This window comes from Periplaneta americana, chromosome 16 (assembly GCF_040183065.1).
Source record: "Periplaneta americana isolate PAMFEO1 chromosome 16, P.americana_PAMFEO1_priV1, whole genome shotgun sequence".
Taxonomy (NCBI): Eukaryota; Metazoa; Arthropoda; class Insecta; order Blattodea; family Blattidae; genus Periplaneta; species Periplaneta americana.
Window position 1 is genome coordinate 52,656,035 of NC_091132.1, and position 22,073 is coordinate 52,678,107.

The 22,073-nt window shown below is 36.9% G+C and overlaps 1 protein-coding gene across 3 annotated transcripts in view; it reads right to left on the reverse strand.

Moving 5' to 3' along the window:
* The window catches only part of SLO2 (slowpoke 2), a 1,063,914-nt gene that overhangs the window by 105,370 nt on the left and 936,471 nt on the right, over positions 1 to 22,073 (reverse strand). For all 3 annotated transcript variants that reach the window (XM_069849155.1, XM_069849157.1, XM_069849156.1), the window contains exon 10: positions 6,231 to 6,414. In XM_069849155.1, the coding sequence (XP_069705256.1) occupies positions 6,231 to 6,414 (184 nt within the window). The remainder of the gene's footprint in view (positions 1 to 6,230; positions 6,415 to 22,073) is intronic.

Genomic DNA, 22,073 nt, shown 5'->3' on the forward strand with positions numbered 1-22,073 from the left:
CGTCAGACGGATCCTTTTCAGAGTGGTAGTTGCTTCGGCCTTGAACATTAATATACTAAAACAGTAGTAAATAAACCTCCCTTCTCAGTCTCACGTTCGCACACGTTGCATTTTGAATTTGATACTGTATATTAAACAGTTTGAATTCGAATTTCAGTCCAGCCAATCAGAGCAAGATATTGATTGGATTGGATTGGATATTTCAAGGTTGGACAATTATGCAACTGTCCACCCTCATTAGCGCCATCTTTCAGGGAGTTATCGGAGTTGTCTAGTGTGAATTTTGTTGCTGTGATAATGATAATAATAATTCCACAAAAAAAACGATATATTTTTTTATAAAAACTGATATATTATACGATATATTGAATCAAAATTTCGATACCGACATTCATTCATTCATTGTTTTGCCCAAGGGCAGGTCTTTCACTGCAAACCCAGCTTTCTCCAATCTTTCCTATTTTCTGCCTTCCTCTTCGTTTCCTCATATGGTCCATGTATATTAATGTCGTCTATGTTCTGATATCTTCTTCTACCCCGAACTCTTCTCCCGTTCACCATTCCTTCCATTGCATCCTTCAGTAGACAGTTTCTTCTCAGCCAGTGACCCAACCAATTCCTTTTCCTCTTCCTGATCAGTTTCAGCATCATTCTTTCTTCACCCACTTTTTCCAACACAGCTTCATTTCTCATTCTGTCTGTCCACTGCACATGTTCCATTCTTCTCCATATTCACATTTCAGATGCTTCTACGTGCTTCTCTTCATCTCGTCGCAATGTCCAAGTTTCTGCCCCATACAATGCCACACTCTATATAAAGCACCTCACTAGTCTGTTCCTTAGTTCTTTTTCCAGAGGTCCGCAGAAGATGCCCTTTTTTCTAGTAAAGCTTCCTTGGCCACTGCTATCCTCCTTTTGACTTCTTGGCAGCAGCTCATGTTACTGCTTATAGTATACCCCAAGTATTTGAAGCTGTCCATTTGCTCTACTGCCTCATTTAGAATTCGCAAGTTTATCTTCTGTATTTTTCTTCCTATGTCCATGCTCTTCGTCTTGTTTATATTTATCTTCATCCCATATTGCTCACAGCTGTCATCTAGCTCCAGTAGCATATCTTCCTCTTCTACTAACAACGCCATTTCATTAGAAAATCTTATGCATTTAAATGATTGATTAAATGGCAAACTTACTAGTGTTAATTATATAAGCACGTGTGGCTTACAGCTGTTTCGGTGTATACTGTACACCATCATCAGAGCCTACTAGATCTCGGCGTCAACTCGACATCGCTGCCTGTTGTAGGGGTGCGCGGAGATCTAGTAGGCTCTGATAATGGTGTACAGTATACACCGAAACAGCTGTAAGCCACACGTGTTTGTATAATTAACACTAGTAAGTTTGCCATTTAATTAATCATTTATATTAAAGTGTTAAAAGTAGTGTACGCAAGATTCAAGATGGATTCTTATGCATTTATTCTTCTTCTTCTTCCTACTATCACTCCTCCCATGTCTTGAAAACAATTCTTTACTAAATCCTCCAGGTAGATGTTGAACATGGTGGGTGATAAAAGAAATCCTTCTCGTTCTCCTCTCCCAAGACATCGAAACGAAAATATCGGTATTTAATAAAAACCGATTTAACGTTCTCATCTTTACACTCCTATTTAATTAACTGTGCTGTTGTACGACTAAGTTTTATGCACATTTTTGCAGAGAGTATCATGATGTTTAATGCAGAATATGTGAAGAATGTGGAGAGGAATTGTGTACTATAAAATTCTGGGAAGCTAGCTTATAAAAATAATTTTTTATGTCCTAATAAAGTCTGTGCCTTATATGTAGAATTTTACTACAATACATAACACATGGTTGTTAAAAAGTTTATCAAGATCATACACCAACACTTCCTTCTTTACATATAAACACTAATTCTACGGCAAATTTCGTATAATGCCAAGAAGTTTTATGATACTGTTATGATCCATCACGATTTATTGCTTACGAAAAAAATGTGTTTAATGGCTTAAGGTGAACTAAACACAAGCCACGCGTTACACTTTGTGGGTCTTGGTAAGAGAACCTTTCTGATGAAGCCATCAAAACTATGCGCACTTTATGAATTATTAAAAGTTCACTCTTCCCCATTCTCTCATCCTAAAATTACCAAGACGGGTTGTTATTATCTTAATTAGATGTTTATTTTTGTACTCCAGGGAAACTAAGTTAACGCTATTTTCAGCAATGGGTTAAATAACGCGACCTGAAACTCTAAATGACACAATAGACAAATTGAACGTGGCTTGAACTCAGTATAAGCATACTTACTTACTTACTGCCTTTTAAGGAAACCGGAGGTTCATTGCCGCCCTCACTTAAGCCCGCCATTGATCCCTATCCTGAGCAAGTTTAATCCAGTCTCTACCATCATATCCCACCTCCCTCAAATCCATTTTAATATTATCTTCCCATCTACGTCTCGGCCTCCCAACTAACACTCTATATGCATTTCTGGATTCGCCCATACGTGCTACATGCCCTGCCCATCTCAAACGTCTGGATTTAATGTTCCTAATTATGTCAGGTGAAGAATACAATGCGTGCAGCTCTGCGTTGTGTAACTTTCTCCATTCTCCTGTAACTTCATCCCTCTTTTTTTCCCCACATAAAAAACCCTATTTTACATGAGTATATTAGGGTTAAAGTTTTCTATAAACTTGAGATAATATAATATAAATACATTTTTAACATTTTTTTCTGTCGATGTTATGAATAAGAGAAATATAAACTTAATTTTACGACAGTTACAACTATCAACACAAACATATGAGAAGTCTACATCATACATATAGAAAGCGCTTAATTATACGAAATACATAAAAAAATGATATCTGTAAATACAAAACATAATTGAATAGCAATAACATAGAATTTGAATGAAATAATACATATAGCGTCCATAAGTCAACAAATATTATGATACATACTACAGCAATGTGGAATAAACAGACATAATCATACAAACAAATATTTCATACACAAATAAATTTATAATTTACACACATCCTTTTATAACATAGCATAGATGGACAATTCATATTACTTAAGATTAAATTTTTCAAATAATACAAGAACAATATTGACACTTACAATTTTTTATTGATGTGGTTAATAAAATTAATGAATATTTTGCGACAACAATTTCTACCGAAAATGTAGCACAATGGCTTATTGTAGCTCATATTACATTTATTTAGATGCATTTCAATGCTGTATCTTCTATATCCATAAAGTGGGCAATCAAATAACAAATGTTCTACCGTTTGTTCACTTCCACTACTTCATCCCTCTTAGCCCCAAATATTTTCCTAAGAACCTTATTCTCAAACACCCTTAATCTCAGTATCAGCATGGTCCACAAAATTCGACTTAACTTTGAATCCAAATAATCGCCGCAATTCTAATCAGACAACAACGATTCTTACATAGTTTAAAATCCGCTATTATAAATTCTGTAAAATTAAATGAATCTATAATCCCATTCAGTACCTCTGTTAAATATCTAGATGTGTACACAGATGAGGGCAAGTTGAATATACAAATCACACACACACACATTTAAGACAGTCTTCTCTATTCTACAGTTATTAAATCGCCTGAAAAATTTTCTACCTTTTCAATTAAAAAAATTCTCATACAAACATTGGTGATGCCACATTTTGACTACTGCGACATTCTACTAACAGATTTAAATTCTAATTTAGTCCAAAGATTGCAGCGCGTCCATAATGCCTGCATACGTTTCATTTGCAACATCCGCAAATACGACCACTTTACACCTTCCCTTGAAACGCGCCAATGGGTAAGATTACAGGACCGAAGATATATCCATTCACTAATTGAAGGGTTCAGAGCCATAGTGGGCCAAGCGCCATATATTAAAAAAGTAGAAAACAAGGGTTAAAATTAAGTGAATACCATAATTCAATTAAACATGTAGGAAGTAACATAAAGTATGCACATTAAAGCTAAATAATATTTCAATCTTCATTAAACTATGGTATTCACTTAACTTTAACCCTTGCTTTCTCCGTTATTAATAAATGGCGCTTGGCCCACTATGGCTCTGAACCCTTCAATTTTCCTATATCGCATCATCAATACTTCTTCGCATAACTATTTCTCAGTGCGTTTTAATTTCTTGTCCTCATATCACAGCCTGGGCACCCGTTCTAAAAATAACCCTTTATTATCTATGCCTTGCCTATCCTTTGGTATGCTATGAATTATGAATAGAAGGTGGAATAAATCCAGGCGCACTTGTCACTGATATAGGTCTGTGTGTTACCTTAAAACGTTGACTTCTAAAATCTCTAAATTTTCTAACAGAATAATATCTATATATCAGAGGCACGACAGCTCATGAAGGATAATGACCGACCAGCCGGCTGCTAGCCTCACGTCCACATGCCGAAGCAGAGGTGAACGATCGTCCAACCAGAATTGAGCTATCATGTGGTTAGCACGATGATCACCCCAGCCGTTATAGCTGGCTTTTGCAACCGGATTTCGCTACCTATCGTAGCTCTCCAAGGGCATCACGATGATGGGTGGGCACTGGTCCCATACACTGGCCGCAATTTCATGAGAAAATTTCTTTCCCTTTGAGAACTCGAACCAGCGCGCATTCCGTAACTCGAGTCCTAGGCAGGATGCCTTAGACCACGACGCCACGGCGCGGGACTAACAGAATAATACGTACTGTAGAATGTCTGAAAACTATGACGCCTGAAAAATTCCATACAAATCTCTTTGAACTTGTCGGGTGAAGTTGAGTGTGTATATGAGAAACAAACACTCGTCTTTTTACAGTACTTAAACCGAGAAACATGAATTTCAGTCACACGATGACCACAAAAGAAATTCTTGTTCGTGATGACTACCAAATCCAACAGAAAACTCAACTACCTTTCTTAGAAACTGGTTTAGTCCAATTGTCTTATAGTTTTCCTGTGTTACTTTAGTCTTATCTCAAGCCTTTGACCCCAACCAAAATACACACCTTGAGGTCCGTAAGGGAAATCAACAGCTTTGGAAATAGTGCCGCTTAGAATCAAACATTTTAATGGAGACAGATAATAGAGTTAATTTTTTTCTTCCACCATGTTAATAATATCAAAAGAAGTGCCTATACAAATTTTGGCCACTCGACCACAATTACGAAGGGGTCCAGAAAGTGATTTTCACGGGATCGTTTACAGAAAAATAGCACAATTACACGGAAAGATTTATTGAAACAGGTACAGAAATTGTTTCGCTATTTGTCGACATATCCCCCACTGGAATAGAGACATTTGTCACACCATGGGATCACTTTTTCTATCCTTGTGTCGTAGAAGTCAGCCGCCTGGGATCAGAACCAGCGTTTGACATCCATTTCCATCTCTCTGTCGATTCCATGATGACAAATATATCAATTCCAGTAGGGAATATGTTGAAAAATAGCTCAACAATTGCTGTGTCTTTTCCAGTAATTTTTTCCGATGAAACTGTGTTTCCTTTCTGTTAACGTCCCCTGGCGAACTTATTTTTTTTACTGCCCTCGTAATTGCGGTAGAGTTGCCAAAATCTGTATAAGCACTATTCATTAAAGTTCAGGTGTTCCACAAATCAGAAAATACCATTGTAGCAATATGAAAGGGCAAGTATAGATTATTCTCGGATATGCAATCGAAAGACAACTAGTTTTGTTACTATAATAATTAGCGTTAATTGTAAATAATATTCAAATAAATTCAATTTGTCATCTCGTTTTTCAATGTCTAATTCAATTTCAAGGTTATATCAAGATTAATGTTTATTTTACTCTCTAGATTATATGAAGGTCAATGTCGACATTTGTTTCTCGGAAAAAATCAATACTTTCGCGTCTGCGCACATCTCACAATTTACGAGGTATTGCACAAGGTCAGTTCCGCTCCTCAGTCAGATAAGAATACATGAATACTTATGAATAATTTCAAGTTAGAAATATGGTCGAGCATAAAAAGTCGTACGAAACTTGACTATAATGGTAATTAAGACGCTCGTTTCATAAACATACTCGCGTCTTAATTACTACCATTATAGGCTCGTTGCATAATGTACTATTTCGTTATCAGAATTCTGTTTGTAGAAGGCTTAAATTGACTTGGTCTGCAATGGGATGTATGAAAATTGTCATGAACCTACCTGTGTCGGCAGTACTATGAGAGCTACACATATCATGATGACCATGTAGAGTTGCGATGGCCAGATGTCTGGCACGAAGTCTCCGTACCCCACAGTGGAGAACGTGACCACAACGTAGTAGGTAGACTGGAACAGGTTCAGATGCCTGTGACCCGCCCGCTGGAAGTGCTGGATACCGCATACACTGCACAGAACAAACACAAATCCATGTAATGGTTTGGAATTAAAGAACGACAAATTACCATAACTGAATCGGTCATTTGTGAAATCACATGAGTCCACATTTTTACGAAAATGAGTTAATAGTACTATAGCAAGCACTAGAGGTAGATGCATCATTTCCAGTCGAAAGAACATAAGTCCGATCATTACTAAGTAGTCTAAAAAGTATTAAAATATTGAGTTCCTTTCAAAGCTTCATCAGTCCCGGACTCATGTGGTTTTAACGAATAACGCCATGAAGCACCCGTGATACATTTGTTACCATGCACTTCTTTGTCAAGATATTGGACAGTGAGTGTAGTTCCAAGAGTTCTGTAGGAGAAAAAATACGCAAAAATGTGTCATTAACAGAGATGTGTATAAAAGAGAGGATAAAGCATTGCAAAGAGAAGGGTCTCTCACAGAGGGAATAATATAGTTACAAGGAAGCAAGGAGTACAATATGATTGATTAATTTATCTTATCGGTATGAAGTTATGATGGGAATATGTTACATTGTCACAATGATCTCGTTCTTAGCCCTGTCAACGAGAAGCATTTATGTGAAATTAAGTAAGGTTCTGGTGAGAAACATGGCACAGATATTAATATTGTCATTTTGGTTGCTTTCAGGTGCAAGCAACAGTCTTTATGAAAATACCTGTACCAGATAGAATAGACATTTTTAACAAACTGCATCTTTTGAAAGCAAAAATGAGCAAGATTTGTACCTTCAAGAATTATAGAAGTGCAAGATAAATAATAATAATAATAATAATAATAATAATAATAATAATAATAATAACAACAATAACAATAATAATAATAATAATAATAATAACAACATAATAATAATGTTTTATTTTCGCTGGGAGAAAAAAAAAAGAGAAAACGTCCTAGAAAAGAGATCCCAAAGCAAGAAACACAGTGTTTTTTTCGGAGGGATAATATGCAATTTATGTTATTTACCTATTGTTAACTAAAGATAAGTGTGTAGCCTACTTTACATTTCCATTAAACATGTGACACACTGCTTTTAAAATGAATTACTCAGAAATAACTTTTTTAAATCGGTTAAGATATTTTGTATTTAATTTGTGAAAATTAAGTAAAATTAACAATATAAATTGATTGGAAACTGTATAGTAATGTATTTCACACTGCAACAAACAATAAACTACATATTGTAGCAGGATGCTGAAGTTGTTTTTATTGGTACTTGTTAAAACAACAAGAGTCCATGAACTTAAAAAATATTTTAAGATGGTATGAAATGAGATAATTAAGATGCAATACTTCTGTAATCAGACATACTGAAGTATGATGTCCTGTAAAAATTTCATAGAGCTAACATAACATTCATTAGCTATAGATAGTTTTTTCTATTTTTCTCGAAACTTATTTTCTGTGGCTCATGTGGTTTTACAAATTAGGTCTATCCTCGACACTACGCAACATATTCTCTAGAATTTATTACATCTTCATCGAGTTTCTCCCTCTCTTCCTGTGTCGCCTTAGCTACAATTGTCTACTTAGCATATCGGATTCTATCCGATAGTATGTAGAAACGGCGCTGAATGCCGGTCTATTAGTCATCCCTTGAGGGGAGGGGCAAGGGCTGGAGACTGCCCTTGCACGTAGGCCGCTTAGGTGGGCTACTGTACTACCCGGAATGGAATGATGTGTTTGCCTTAAGAGCACCCGAGCTAAATATTCCCCTGCGGGCCATCCCCAATTTCCACTGCAGCCTACAGAATCCTTTTACCTTTTTGCGCAGGCATCACCGTGGACCCTCAACGCTAGGTCTATTTCACTGAAAACCATTATCAGTACTATTTCTCTATTCGGAGCAATGTTAATATTCAGTTATTTTAAAGAAATGTACCTGCAATATAGCATTATTTATATTAATATCTAAATAATTTTAAATAGGGCTCTTAGTGAATAGATTAATTACTAGAAGTTACATAATAATATCTCATTTTATTAAATCAAATAATTTTTGCAACTTTGCAATCTTTATTGTATTTAAGAAAGTGTAACTTTGTCCATTATCCGACTAAATCAGCAATTTATTTTCCATTTCATTGAAAAAAGGTCAGTTTCCGGATTTATCTATGCATAAGAATGTTAATGTGTAGTTATTTGAAGAAATGTTTATGGGATGCAACATTATTAATACAAATCTCCAAATTAATTTTAAATATATTTTTTATCCAATGCCACCAGGTTGTCATTTGACATTTCTGGTCTCTTCTGGCAATGGCTTATTTGTAACCCATTTCTGAGGTTGGGGCGCCTGGAAGGCGGAGTTACATTGCTCCGATGATGATATTATAATAGATGAATATCAAGTGCCAGGAGAGATCTTAAACCTAAGTCTAACCTAATTTCCAGATTATGGACGAACATAGGAACATTCCCCTTTAAGAAAAAATTCCTGTGCTCTAATCGGGAATCGAACCCGGGACCTCATAAACTGTAGTCAGAAGCTCTGACCACTAGCTCTTGAGACTGGTTTTAATTTTAAATATTGGTGACTGGATTAATTATTAAAGGTGATATCATAACATTTTAGTTTATGAAGTAAAATTATATTGAAGGGTAGACTCAACTGAAAATAATGAAAATTAAAAACAAACAAAAAAAAAATTGGCTATTTCACATCTTTAGAATGTACATTTTCATACCCCAAATCGATTTAGTTCAATTCTGATTACAAATATGATTTAAAATGGTTTTAAATTAGAGGTGTAAGGGGGCGTGGCATTTAAAGATGTCAAAATTATTTTTTCATCAAAGAATTCTTTCTTACAAATTTCTGATTAAAAATCTAGTAACCTCCTGTTCTAAAGTTAGTTCCCTGAAGTTACTAGATGAATGTAGCGGAGGAGAATTTTAATAGGTATTTTTTAATTCATTCATTCATTCATAATGTTCTGCTCAAGGGCAGGTCTTTACTGCAAATTCAACATTCTCCAGTCTCTCCTATTTTCAGCCTTCCTCTTAGTCTCCGCATATGATTCATATATCTTAAAGTCTTACATAAATATTTATTTTACTTTCAAATCCATTTTTCCGTAAGTTTATTTTTCTTGATTCAACACCAACTTTTTTATGCCAGATATTAACTTAATGAATCTGGATAAAATTTCTACTGCAAGTATTTATGAGGTGGCTGCACGTTTCTACGTTGATTTTGTAAGAAATGGTGCTAGTTTATTTTATTAATATTTTTTCAGGAATTATAGAAAAAATAACATATTCAAAATAAAAAAAATTGAAACTGAATAAATGAAATATTTCATAAAATAAAAGCACATACTGTTTCTCTATGTCCTGTTAATGTAACGAAAAAAAGGGAGCTTAAAAATTGAGTTCTTCTACTAAAAGCTTGGTTTAAAAATATTTCTAAAAATAAAAATAGAAAAAACAAAAAATCGAAAGCCAAAAACATTTGGAAGTTAAAAATTTGAATTTTGTTAATCCTTTATATAGTAATAATGCTCTCAAAATTTGGTTGAAAAAATTATTAGGAAAAATGTTGTCATTTTTACTAGAATGTCCCCTTATACTTTTATATTTTGTCAAACCTTAGAAAATGTAACTTTGTCTATTTGACTCAACCAATACTTCAGTTTTAATTTTATTGAAAATAATGATCAGGATTATTTTTCTATGCACAGCAATATTAATATGTAATTTCTTAAGAAATGTATGTGGAATATAACATTAATCATAGGCCTATAAATATGCATCAATTACATCGAAACTTTAAAACTGTCATAAATAGAGAACCTTCAACAATGTATCATCGACAATACTACAACAGTTATTGCTAAAGACATAAAACTTTGCTTCGTGAAATAGACTGCGCTCAATAGCTGATCGTAAAGATTTCATTTGGCTGAAAGTAACGGAAGCAAACACTCTTATTTTGGTATTAAAACATAAATACCCCACTGTGTACACTATTATTGCTCTACATAAACAATGAAACCTTAGTAATTGCATCAGCATAATTAACGAATTGTGTTGAGACTCTTTTAATCCAATTTACAGAGCTATTACATTTTATAAACACATTTTCTCCAAAACAGTCGAGAGTAGATAGTGAATTCATTTTAAAACTTGATGACGTAATTCAGGTGTTCACGTATGTAACAGCATTCTCAACCGACAGGATTGCTTTTAATAACATTTTGTAAAATATCAGTTATCCCGTGCCAGTATAAAGTGGTTAGTGATTGGCAATTTGTGGATTAATTTATGCAGTGAGCTTTAGAAGCGAGATTATCTGCTGCTTTTGTGTGGTTGCCTGTCTAGCTTGACATATTATGCTAACCCTAAACCAGGTGCATTTTCACTTACATCGGTCGACAGTGCTAATGTCCGCTTCGTATCCAGAGTTGTACGCAAGAAACCTCAGTCTCATCTCGCCAAATACCATCTTGCTATCACTAATATCATCGACGCTAAATAACCCAGTAGTTGATACAGCGTCGTTAAATAACCAAGTTAAAAATTATTATGACTTCTCAATCGAATAATAACAGGCATTTCTCATATTTATTCTGCGTTTAATTTCCTCTCGAGTGTCATTTATATTAGTTATTGTTGCTCCAAAATATTTGAATTCTTCAACCTGTTCAACGGATAAATTTCCAATTTTTATATTTTCATTTAGTACTATGTTCTGATCACGAGACGTAACTATATACTTTGTCTTTCCGGAATTTACATCCAAACCTATCTCTTTACTTGCTTCAAGTAAAATTCCCGAGTTTTCCCCAACAGTTTGTGGACTTTCTCCTAATATATTGTGACAGCGACGTGAGATTCGAACTCACGACCAGCGTCCCGCGAGAGAGCATATCGCGCGGAGCACTTTGAGATGGCGCGCGGCGAAGAGGGGAAAGGGCCAACGCGGCGAGAGAGTGGAGAGAGAGTGCGCGCGCATCTGGTGCTGGTAGAGAGGAGAGGGCTCGGGATTTTTCTGGAGTGCCATCTCTAGAGACGCGTGGAACCTTCGAGGCTACGTCGCTGTGGTTATAAATTACGGACGCGAAGGAACGACAGCAGTTTGCAGTTTTTCAGTTATTCAGTCAGTGGGAAAGCCAGAGCAAGGAAGCCAGTCTTGTGTACCGGAGTTCGTCTCGAGTGTGCGTCCGCAACTGCGTCAGCAGCCGAAGGCCTGAGTTCGAGTGCAGTGGACCGCAGTTGGAGGGACCTGAGTTCGAGTGCAGTGGACCGCAGTTGGAGGGACCCGAGTTCGAGTACAGTGAACTGTCTCTGAAGGTCTGTGGTTCGAGATACCGTGAACTCGAGTGACTGAGATAGAAGAACCGTGAACTGAGAACTGGTAGTTCTGATTTGTAAATAGTGCTTTGTAAATATTAGTTAAGATTAACAGTTCATTGTTGTGCGTAATAGTCCAAGTAAATTGTCATTGTCGTCGGTGGAGTGCTATAACGAATACTGTGTTGAGTGAAGATCCAATTGTTGACGAGAGCGTTTAAGGTGAATTGTAGAAAGGAATTATTGTTGTGACGAATAAATTACATTGTTGTTACTAATAAAATTCACAATATTCACGTCTTCCGCAAAAACAAGCAGCTGATGTAACCCGTTTAGTTCCAAATCCTCTATATTATTTTGGACATACCTAATGGCATATTCAAGAGCGAAGTTAAAAAGTAAAGGTGATAGTGCATCCCCTTGCTTTAGCCCGCAGTATATTGTAAAGCATCAGGCAGAAACTGGCCTATACGGACTCTGTTGTAGGTATCATTTTAAGTTTCTTGGAAATAGGCCTACCAAATTCAATAAGAATATTATAGAAAACTCCTCTCTTAACTGAGTCTTATGCCTTTTTGAAATCTATGAATAACTGATGTACTGTAGTCTTATACTCTCATTTTTTCCAATGTCTTTCGAATACAAAAATCGTATTAACAGTCGATCTATTATGCCTAAAACCACACTGGTGATCGCCAATAATTTCATCTAAATAATTATGGAGTTAATCTTTTCAAAAGAATATTGGACAACATTTTGTACGATGCTATCGAAATAGCAATAATAATAGTAATAATAATAATAATAATAATTTAAAATAATAATTTATTTATTTAATCTGGCAGAGCTAAGGCCAGTAGGCCTTCTCTTCCGCCCAGCCAGACTCTAATTCTAATTGAATACAATTGCTTACATAGTTATTACATCAATATCTAGACCATAAAACAACATGAAAGTAAATAATGAAAGTTGGGTAAAGTAATGTTAGTGTGACAATAATAAACATTGGTAAGAGATAGTTATAATAATAATAATAATAATAATAATAATAATAATAATAATAATAATAATAATAATAATAATAATAATAATAATAATGATAATAATAATAATAATAATAATAGTAATGAGATAATTTAGATATTTATCTGTGATATATATAACCATTAAACATTGAGAAACCCGAAACAGCTATTATTGTTGACAAGAATTGTTAGAAAAATATTTTGTTAGTCTATTCTTAAATTGGTTTGATGTCTGACAGTCCCTGACATTACTCGGTTGGGAATTCCAAAGCCGAGGAACAACCACAGTGAAAGAAGATGAATATGAGGATGTTCGGTGGGAGGGAATGGATAAAATTGAGGAGTGTTGTGATCGTGTGTCTAGGTTATGATGGGTGGATACAATTTGAAAACGAGACGCAAGATAGACAGGAGTGGAGAAATGCAATATGTGAAAGAGAAGGGAAAGGCAGTGGATTTTCCTACGATCTTCTAGACGAAGCCAGGACAACATTTCGAGGGATGGTGTTACGTGATCAGTCCGGCGAATATTGCAGACGAAACGGACGCACATATTATGAACACGTTGTAGTCTCTGCGCCGAAGTAACGCTTAGGTCAGTAAGCAGAATATCATAATAATAATAATAATAATAATAATAATAATAATAATAATAATAATAATAATAATAAAATTTAACCAGATTCCGCTTCTGTATAACCACAGTCTAGTTAGTATATACAGTCACGAAGCTTGAGTTCTGAGGGTACTAGGAACAAAAGACTGTGCAGGTATTATTCGCATTGTCTGTAATGAGGCGTTAGTAGCGATCCTAGTGGTTAGCAACTATCTAAGGATGCATATTTACTACGTATTGAGCTTCGTAACTGTATATACTAGAGTGTGGTATAACTACAAGCGCCGCCGCTGCATCCGCACCACAGGACTAAAGACGCGAGTTCGTCGTGTATTATCTACGTCAACTTGCCTGTAACGTCGTCTTCCGGCCGTGTGAACCGTCCTTTAATTGCTGTATTCAAACACGATTGCACAATTAACCATCAAGTAAATACGCCATCTGTATACGGTATAAAGCTTTTAAGAGCCTTTCGTTCAATCCCCATTACAGGAGGAAATAGGTTTTTAGCTAGCTAGACGGTGCCGCGCTCGAGAAGACAAGCTTCCTGAACATGACAGGAGCGCCTTTGTTCTCGTCTTACTGCAGTGCTCATAGAAAGCAAATACTTCCCATGTGTTCCTTGTGTACGCAATTGTGCTTCTCGACACCTCGCGACAGGAGCAGATCAGCTCTTTATCTAATCGGGATTACGAAGCTTAGCATAATGAGATTTTAGCGATTTTACCACCATTCCGAACCACGAATGACACAGGTCGTACTTAATTTTTAGGTGGATTTTTGTGTAGCTTTCCTTTAGAACTACAGATGTTATTCACAGAAATTGAGTTGATCACATGGCGATAATTCAGTAATGATGATAAAGAAAAACGAAGCGTTGAAATTCCAAACGTTCTAAGTACCATTTTTGTAAAAATCGAGTTTATTTCATAAACACGTTCTATGTGCCATTGCTAATAACCATTATTCTTCTAAGTGCCAAAAGTACGTTTTATGTGTCGGGTGCCGTTTAATAAAATGACGCTGGTTTACATATTAGAGGTCGTATGTTTTTTTCCAAACGTTCCATGTGCCATGTGTTTGTTGTTCATAGTAGTCTACTTGGACTGGTAAGTGTTGTTCCTCTGTAATAATGGAAAATAACGAAGCCGAGATTACTGCTTAATATAATCTCGTGGAGGTTCTAAGCGACTAAAACAATACAAAAATGGTGTTTAAGGAGAATCCTACATAATGCTCCGCCGATTTAGTAGAATGCGTTTGAGTCTAAAGAAAGCAGAAAACCGTACAACGTGGTCTGTTGTGACGAGAATCGAAGCCCCCGCATACCGATAAGACATCATGTTACAAATACGTTCATGTCTCAGTATTTTTGACAACGCAAATATTATTCAACGCCTAGAAAAGGCGCAAATATTAAGGATATTGCTGGAAAGTTCAACGTAATATTTATTTATCCATTTTTTATGACTTTATGTATTATCTACTTATTTATATATTTATCTATTTATTCATTTATCTACTCACTCACTCACTCACTCACTCACTCACTCACTCACTCACTCACTCACTCACTCACTCACTCACTCACTCACTCACTCGTTTACTTATTCATATATTTATTTATTTCTTTATTTACTTATTTACTTATTTTTCTATTTATTTATGCATTTATCTATTTATTCATTTACTCATTCACTCATCCACTTACTTATTTACTTATGTATTTGTTTATTTTTAGTAGGTTATTTTACGACGGTTTATCAACATCTTAGGTTATTTAGCGTCTGAATGAGATGAAGGTGATAATGCCGGGGAAATGAGTCCGGGATCCAGCACAGAAAGTTACCCAGCATTTGCTCATATTGGGTTGAGGGAAAACCCCGGAAAAAACCTCAACCAGATAACTTGTCCCGACCGGGAATCGTACCCGGGCCACCTGGTTTCGCGGCCAGACGCGCTAGCCGTTACGTCACAGGTGTGGACTGTATTTGTTTATTTATTTACGTATTTATTCAATTATTTATTTATTTACGTTTAAATTTATTTATTTATGTATTGTATTTTATAGATATATTCTAGGAAATAAAATTAATTTGTATTAGCGTTGTATCAGACTCACTTTTTATAATGAATTAACAACTTTTAAATTCCCATTCTCGTAAGATGGATGTTTTCCTGTCCATAATATTCCTCGACTTTCATGCTCTACCGCTTGCCGATTGGAGGGGACTTGCTACGCGTGTTATATCTAAGTAAGTGAACATTGACTTTCTCTTATATCGACGGAGCAGTATACAGAGCGAAAGAACAAACTCGTTCCGGCCTCACCACTGCCTTAATAAAAGGAACGTATTATTTCAGCGGTTCAGTAAATTTCACATTATCAAAGGCTAGAGTCTGTGTGATGTATCTTGTCTCACTGTGAAAAGAGAGAGAAAGGAGATATGTCTTACTTCGTCTGTATTGTTATGGCGATGGGGGAATGGAGCGATGCCGTCCATCCATCCAGTGGCGGAAGGGACCAGTTGATACATTCTGTAGCGCAAAATAAAATTACAAAATATCTCTCTTTGTACTGTGTAGTGCCGTCACTGAGCTTGTCTTTCAAGAAATTGAGTTCCGGTAGCCTGTACAATAACAAGGTTTTGAAAGGAATACTGAAAATTTACAACCCTCCTATAATCTCCACCCTCATTTGAAGGGACTTGGTTTTATTGCTACTGAGACAAGATAAACCTTACCAGGTATAGTATGTTACTGACGTGCAAATACCATCCAGGTGTCATCCAATAAGAAACTACATTTGGAGATATAGAATCGTGGAAGAATAACAACGTTCTCAAAAAAAAAAAAAAAAAAAAAAAAGAAGAAGCAAGCCTGAAGATGTTACAAATATTTTAGCATTTCGTTGCTTGAGAAAGCTGTCTTGTCAGGAGGAGAAAAAAAAGTCTGTCTACAGTATTTGATTTTTTACCTGAAAATGCTAGAGAATATTACCGAAATATTATTGGTATTTGACTACTTTATGAAGTGAAATAATGTAATCTTAATCGTTATTGTACTACTGTGAGATAGAAATGTTAAAGTTCCAACATAATTTTTTTTAATAGTTCAAAGTGCCAAGACATATAGCGTTCTTTCATTTTATTTTTTATGTAGAAATATTTGTTCTGTAACTTAAAAACCATAGATACCAATAGATATACTTCTAAGTATCGTCACAATTTTATTAATTAAAAAAAATTGCTGTATTACTCAATGAGTTATTAAGTTTTATTGCTTTTCTGAAAAATAAACTAGTAAAAGACACTTAGAATATTTGGAATTTTAAGTTTTCAAGTAGGCCTAGTCATCCGACCATTCTAACCAACCTTGGCTTCAACCACCATAGATACAACTTCGCTACCGCCGAGGTTTGAACTCGAGTCTCCGCTGTCATCGTAATCCAGGGTCCTGCCATTTGAACTACCAAAGCGGCATAGATGGAGGTAAGCGGAAGTTAAGTTTTGTAACTCAGAGTACAGGAAATATGGCGACATAACGCTTGGCAGGACAGTGCAGATGGAATGGAATGGAACTTAACTGAGGGGGGCACGGATGGCCCACCACTGCGACCTGTTTAGATCTATTGCGCTAACCCTCGATATGGAAAGAGTTGCGTGCCATAGATCCCCTACGCGCACCGACCCAACCACATGACTCCCTTAACGACCGGTCCCTACAGTCGACAGAAATCCATATACCATTCCTGCTTCGGCAACTTCCCCCAAGGCCCCCCCTGCCGGTCCGAAGCGAAACTCCTCCCCCGAGTAGGTCCACCTGGGGTGCTCGTTGTAGAAGCCATCCAACGTCGCCGGTCGAGAGAGCCAGTAGCTTCGGGAGGTCGCTGTAGAGTGATCTGAAAAACCAGAAACGGGATGATGAGGAAAGGATGATGGGGGGAGGAAAGGAAGTGGCGAAGATCAGTGAGGTTCGAATCGCCTGATAAAGTTACCTGATATTAATCCGTAGGAGTGAGGCAACTCGTCCTGACCGGGAATCGAACCCGGGACCGCTGGGTTTGGAGTCAGACTTGCTAACCCCTCAGCCATAACAGTGGATACAAAGTGCAGATACTGAAATGCCTTGCACCGCAAATTATCTTCTTACGTCGGAATCCAAAGTGAAAGGGTGTACTTGTGAACCTGCGTTCTCTACTTACAATTTACGAGTTGATATAAATGTCGCCGTCTGCGTCCGAAGCTTGCAGGTTTAAGCGCAGTGAGGGCGGTGGATGTCTAACGAGATAAAAATAGATATTCCTTTGAAAGGAAAGCAAAGCGAAGGTTCTATCTCTTACATTTATGAAGTGTAAAAGACCGCCGACTGTGAAGATTAGCGGGTGCTACAATTAGATCCTAACCCAGGTCATAGGTCACGCAACAATTTAAGAGCTTCACACACAGTCAAAACTGCGCAGCAATTTCGTAAGTGAATGTGCTGCTAAGGCTTCATTATTTGTTTATGATTGTACTGAATATGAAGATGATGTTGGTAGAAACTTAATAATTGCGGTTTTATTTATTTAAGTTGACATTGTAACGAAGTTGCATCAACTGCATGATTGTGAACTCATGAAACTATTATCTGGGCACAGGTTCTACAATGAATGGAAAAACAAACGTGGTGCAGCCTCACACACTCTCTCGTGGTCGTTTAGTTCGCTGTTAGTATCCGTCGTGCATGCCATGGAAAGCATGGATTTGTTGAGAAGGCAAACGAGGAAGGATTTAATCGTGAAGGACGGTTACAAGTTTCTCCACCACAAGGAACTTCAATGCATAGTTTTATAAACAGTATTTTTAACCACATCTGTAACAAATTTTACACAGCCAATATTACAATATCCGCACCTAAAGATCGTTGTTTCCGATCTCTGGAAACGAATTTTGAATGACGTCATTTGCGTCAGGAGCCACAAGACAGCTGAACTGTAGTGAGAGGTGACAGACCAGTAGTGAGTGATTTCATAGAGTGCACGGTGTCTCACAGCAGCAATGACCAAGGAAATAGAGCCTTTTTGGGAGGAGTAGATTGCGACCCTTTCCAATGCCAAGTACAGTTAAGTGAAAATAAAGAAGCTTCCATTAAACGAGGTTTCGTTATTTCCAATAAAGGCATCTTCTGTGCACTTAATAATATTGGTAATGATCGGATGTAATCGCCCGCTTTCATAGCACCTTTTTTACATAACGTTGTACATATAACTCAGTTATATGTTTTATCATATTTACAAACTAAAATTCAAAATTCATTTTAAAATAAATAAAAGGTTATGTTACTCAAATATGGAACTGCATTTTCCTACGTTGTGTGTTTCAACTAAGTGCCACATGCTTGTGTTTACATTATTATGCTTGCAGGGTTGTTTCCGATCTCTGATAACGAATTTGAATGACATAATGTGCGTCAGCTGAATTGCGGCGAGAGGTGACAGACCAGTAGTGAGTGATTTCATAATCAGAGTGCACGGTGTATCACAGTAGCAATGCCCAAGAAAATCGACCCTTTTTGGGAGGGCTACATTACAACCCTTTCCGATGCAAATTACAGTTACGTGAAAATCATAGGAGCCTGCAAAAAACGCGGTTTCGTTATTTCCAAGAAAGGCATCTTGTGTGTACCTAATAAGACTGGCAAAGCTCGGATGGGATTAATTCCAGAGTGGAAAAAGCAAGAAAATCCACATCCCGTCACAAGTCGCCGCACCTCACGAGATGATACAAATTAATTCCATTCGAGCTTTACCAATCTTGTTAAGTACATAGAAGATGCCTTTATTGGAAATAACGAAACCTCGTTTAATGGAAGCTTCTTTATTTCTTAACTGTACTTGGCATTGGAAAAGTTCGAAATGTACCCCTTCCAAAAAGGCTCGATTTTCTTAGGAATTTCTGCTGTGAGTCGTCGTGCACTCTGACTATGAGATCACTCACTACTGGTCTGTCACCTCGCGCCACAGTTTAGCTGTCGTGTGACTCCTGACGCACATGATGTTATTCAAATTCTTTATCAGAGATCGGAAACAACCCTGTACTATAACAACGAAAACCTATATATAGTTATTACCGTAAAAAAGGCGGCCGCTTTCGCTGTAACAGTGCGAGGTATATAATAGAAAATGTCGCTGGGCTTGCGGTGTGAGGAAAGGACTCTGTATATATTTTATTGTAACAAGAAGGAATAAAAGATGTCAAAACCTATAAGCATCCGAGGCCTAGTTATTATGAAATATAGTACAAACGAGAAAAACCCGTCAAACGGAATTTACTCTCGTCGGACTTCCAATTCAGTTATCCTATTTGAAAAGCCGATGTAACCTTCCTGTGCACTAGCACCTTATCATAACCATAATCAAATCTGACATTAGATTGGCTTCTTTTAGTCTGAGAGACTAGAACACTTTGTACGTGAGTGGACGGAGAAGCAAATTAATTTATGTGCAAGATTGCACACCGAGACGTGAGGCATTTAAACTGCGGCGTTTCATTGTAGTCTAGATCGGAAACGATACTCCGCTACGGCTTGATTAACTAGGTAAAGAGATTTGCATGTTTAATGAAGCCCGACGTTAACCTTTCCTGGGAGTAAGTGGCGGGATTTAGTGGCGAGGCGATAGCACGTGATTGCTGCACCAATTTAATTACCAAGAAGAATTCTCCGGGTAACTGCAGCTCCTCTGAAAATGTTTATGTTTTTGAAAACAGGGGTGAAATGTTGTACAATGAGCAATGTTCAGTGAATTAATTGCCATTTATCTTAATACAGATCCTATGATATTTAAAACAATACGAAAAAAACTTAAAATGTTATACAGTACATTACACGTTCACGGATGATATGTGCACTGATAAAATGTCCCCTTTTTCACTTTCATAATGTCCATAGATGCTGCATTTACTTGCATACTAGACCAACCTTTCCTCAATGCAGTATTATATGCGGATATACCTATAAAATATCAAAAGAAAATTACGTTTTTATAGTTAGATAACAGCAGGCCTAAATATAGATTAGTTTAAATCTGTCAATATATTGTACAGGATGATTCAGTGACTATGTTACGAAATTTTAGGGATGACAGAGGAGACAATTAGGAACAACTTTCATTATAGGAAGCTATGTCCGGAATCGTTCCATTTGCTAGTTACAAGTCCAGATATGTTGGTCTCTGTAACCGGCTAGAATCGAATTCAAGGCCATTCTTTTGAAGTTTGGTGCAGACGACCTGTTCTTGCAAACGTTCGTGATTTCTCAAAAACATAGGATAAGCTAGTTGGCATCATAAATGATATTTTGACTCATTGAAACTCGCAACTTTCCTTGCATTTCCTTTTGCTCTTCCATAAATGATGTGCATATCAGCAAGTTACAAGGTTTAATGAGTCAAAATATTATTTACAATGCAACTAGCTTATTCCATGTTTATGAGAATTAACCAAAGTTTGCAGAAACAGATCGTCTGCAACCAAACTTCAAAAGGATGGCCTTGAGTTCGATTCTAGCTGATTACACTAACATAATATCCAGGTTTGTAACTACCAAAAGGAAGTTTCCGGACATAGCTTCCTATATAAAAGTTATTCATAATTGTCTCCGCTATCATCCTTAAAAGTTTGTAACGTAGTAACATAATCACCCTGTATTTTCTCTGTGAAGTCAATCACAGTCAATTTAAATTACGTCCACACCTGTGGAGTAACGGATAGCGCGTCTGGTCGCGAAACCAGGTGGCCCGGGTCCGATTCCCGGTCGGGACAAGTTACCTGGTTGAGGTTTTTTCCGGGGTTTCCCCTCAACCCAATATGAGCAAATGCTGGGTAACTTTCGGTGCTGGACCCCGGCCTCATTTCACCGGGATTATCACCTTCATCTCATTCAGACGCTAAATAACCTAAGATGATAACGCGTCGTAAAATAACCTACAAAAAAAAATAAATAAATAAATTACACAGAATAACCCACTCGCTTGTTGCTCACTTTTACATTCACACCTGACACTGATTTCTTTCTCTGAACGACTGACTTTAGAAGTATTGTATGAGAAAATCGATACCATCGAGCGTATTCCGAATCTCACCGGTGAGCAATCTGATGGCATCACGGTGTTCCGAATTCCACCGATGACGTCATTGATGCACCACCGGTGTCGCACCGGTGGCAGTCTCCATCAGCCGCCATCAGTGAATCTGATTGGTTCTTGTATAGGGCGGGAATTAGCAGACGAATGACATCCTGCATTGTTGTGTCATGGCGGTGTGTTCTGCTGTATTGTTTGTAATAAGCACAACGTAAAAACAATATGTTAATGGCTTATGAGCGAACATATCAACGGACCAGTTATTACTACCGGTTCAAGAAATAAGTTGTTTATGATCTCTTTTATTTGAACGAGATGGCAGTACGAAAATTTCACAAAATTTTGCTAGCATAGGACAGATAACCACTTACACAGTCGCCATGACAGCATCGATTCTTCCAGCAGTTTTGTTCCTTATTTTCGTTGCAACGTGACGTCATTGATGCCACCGGACCGGTGAGATTCGGAATACGCTGATCAGTAGTAGAAGGAAGGGAATTTGTCTCTTTGTATTTGCTGTAACAATGGAAGAAATAACAGGACAGAGAGTACGGTAGGTTGTTTGAAAATGAACGGGAAAA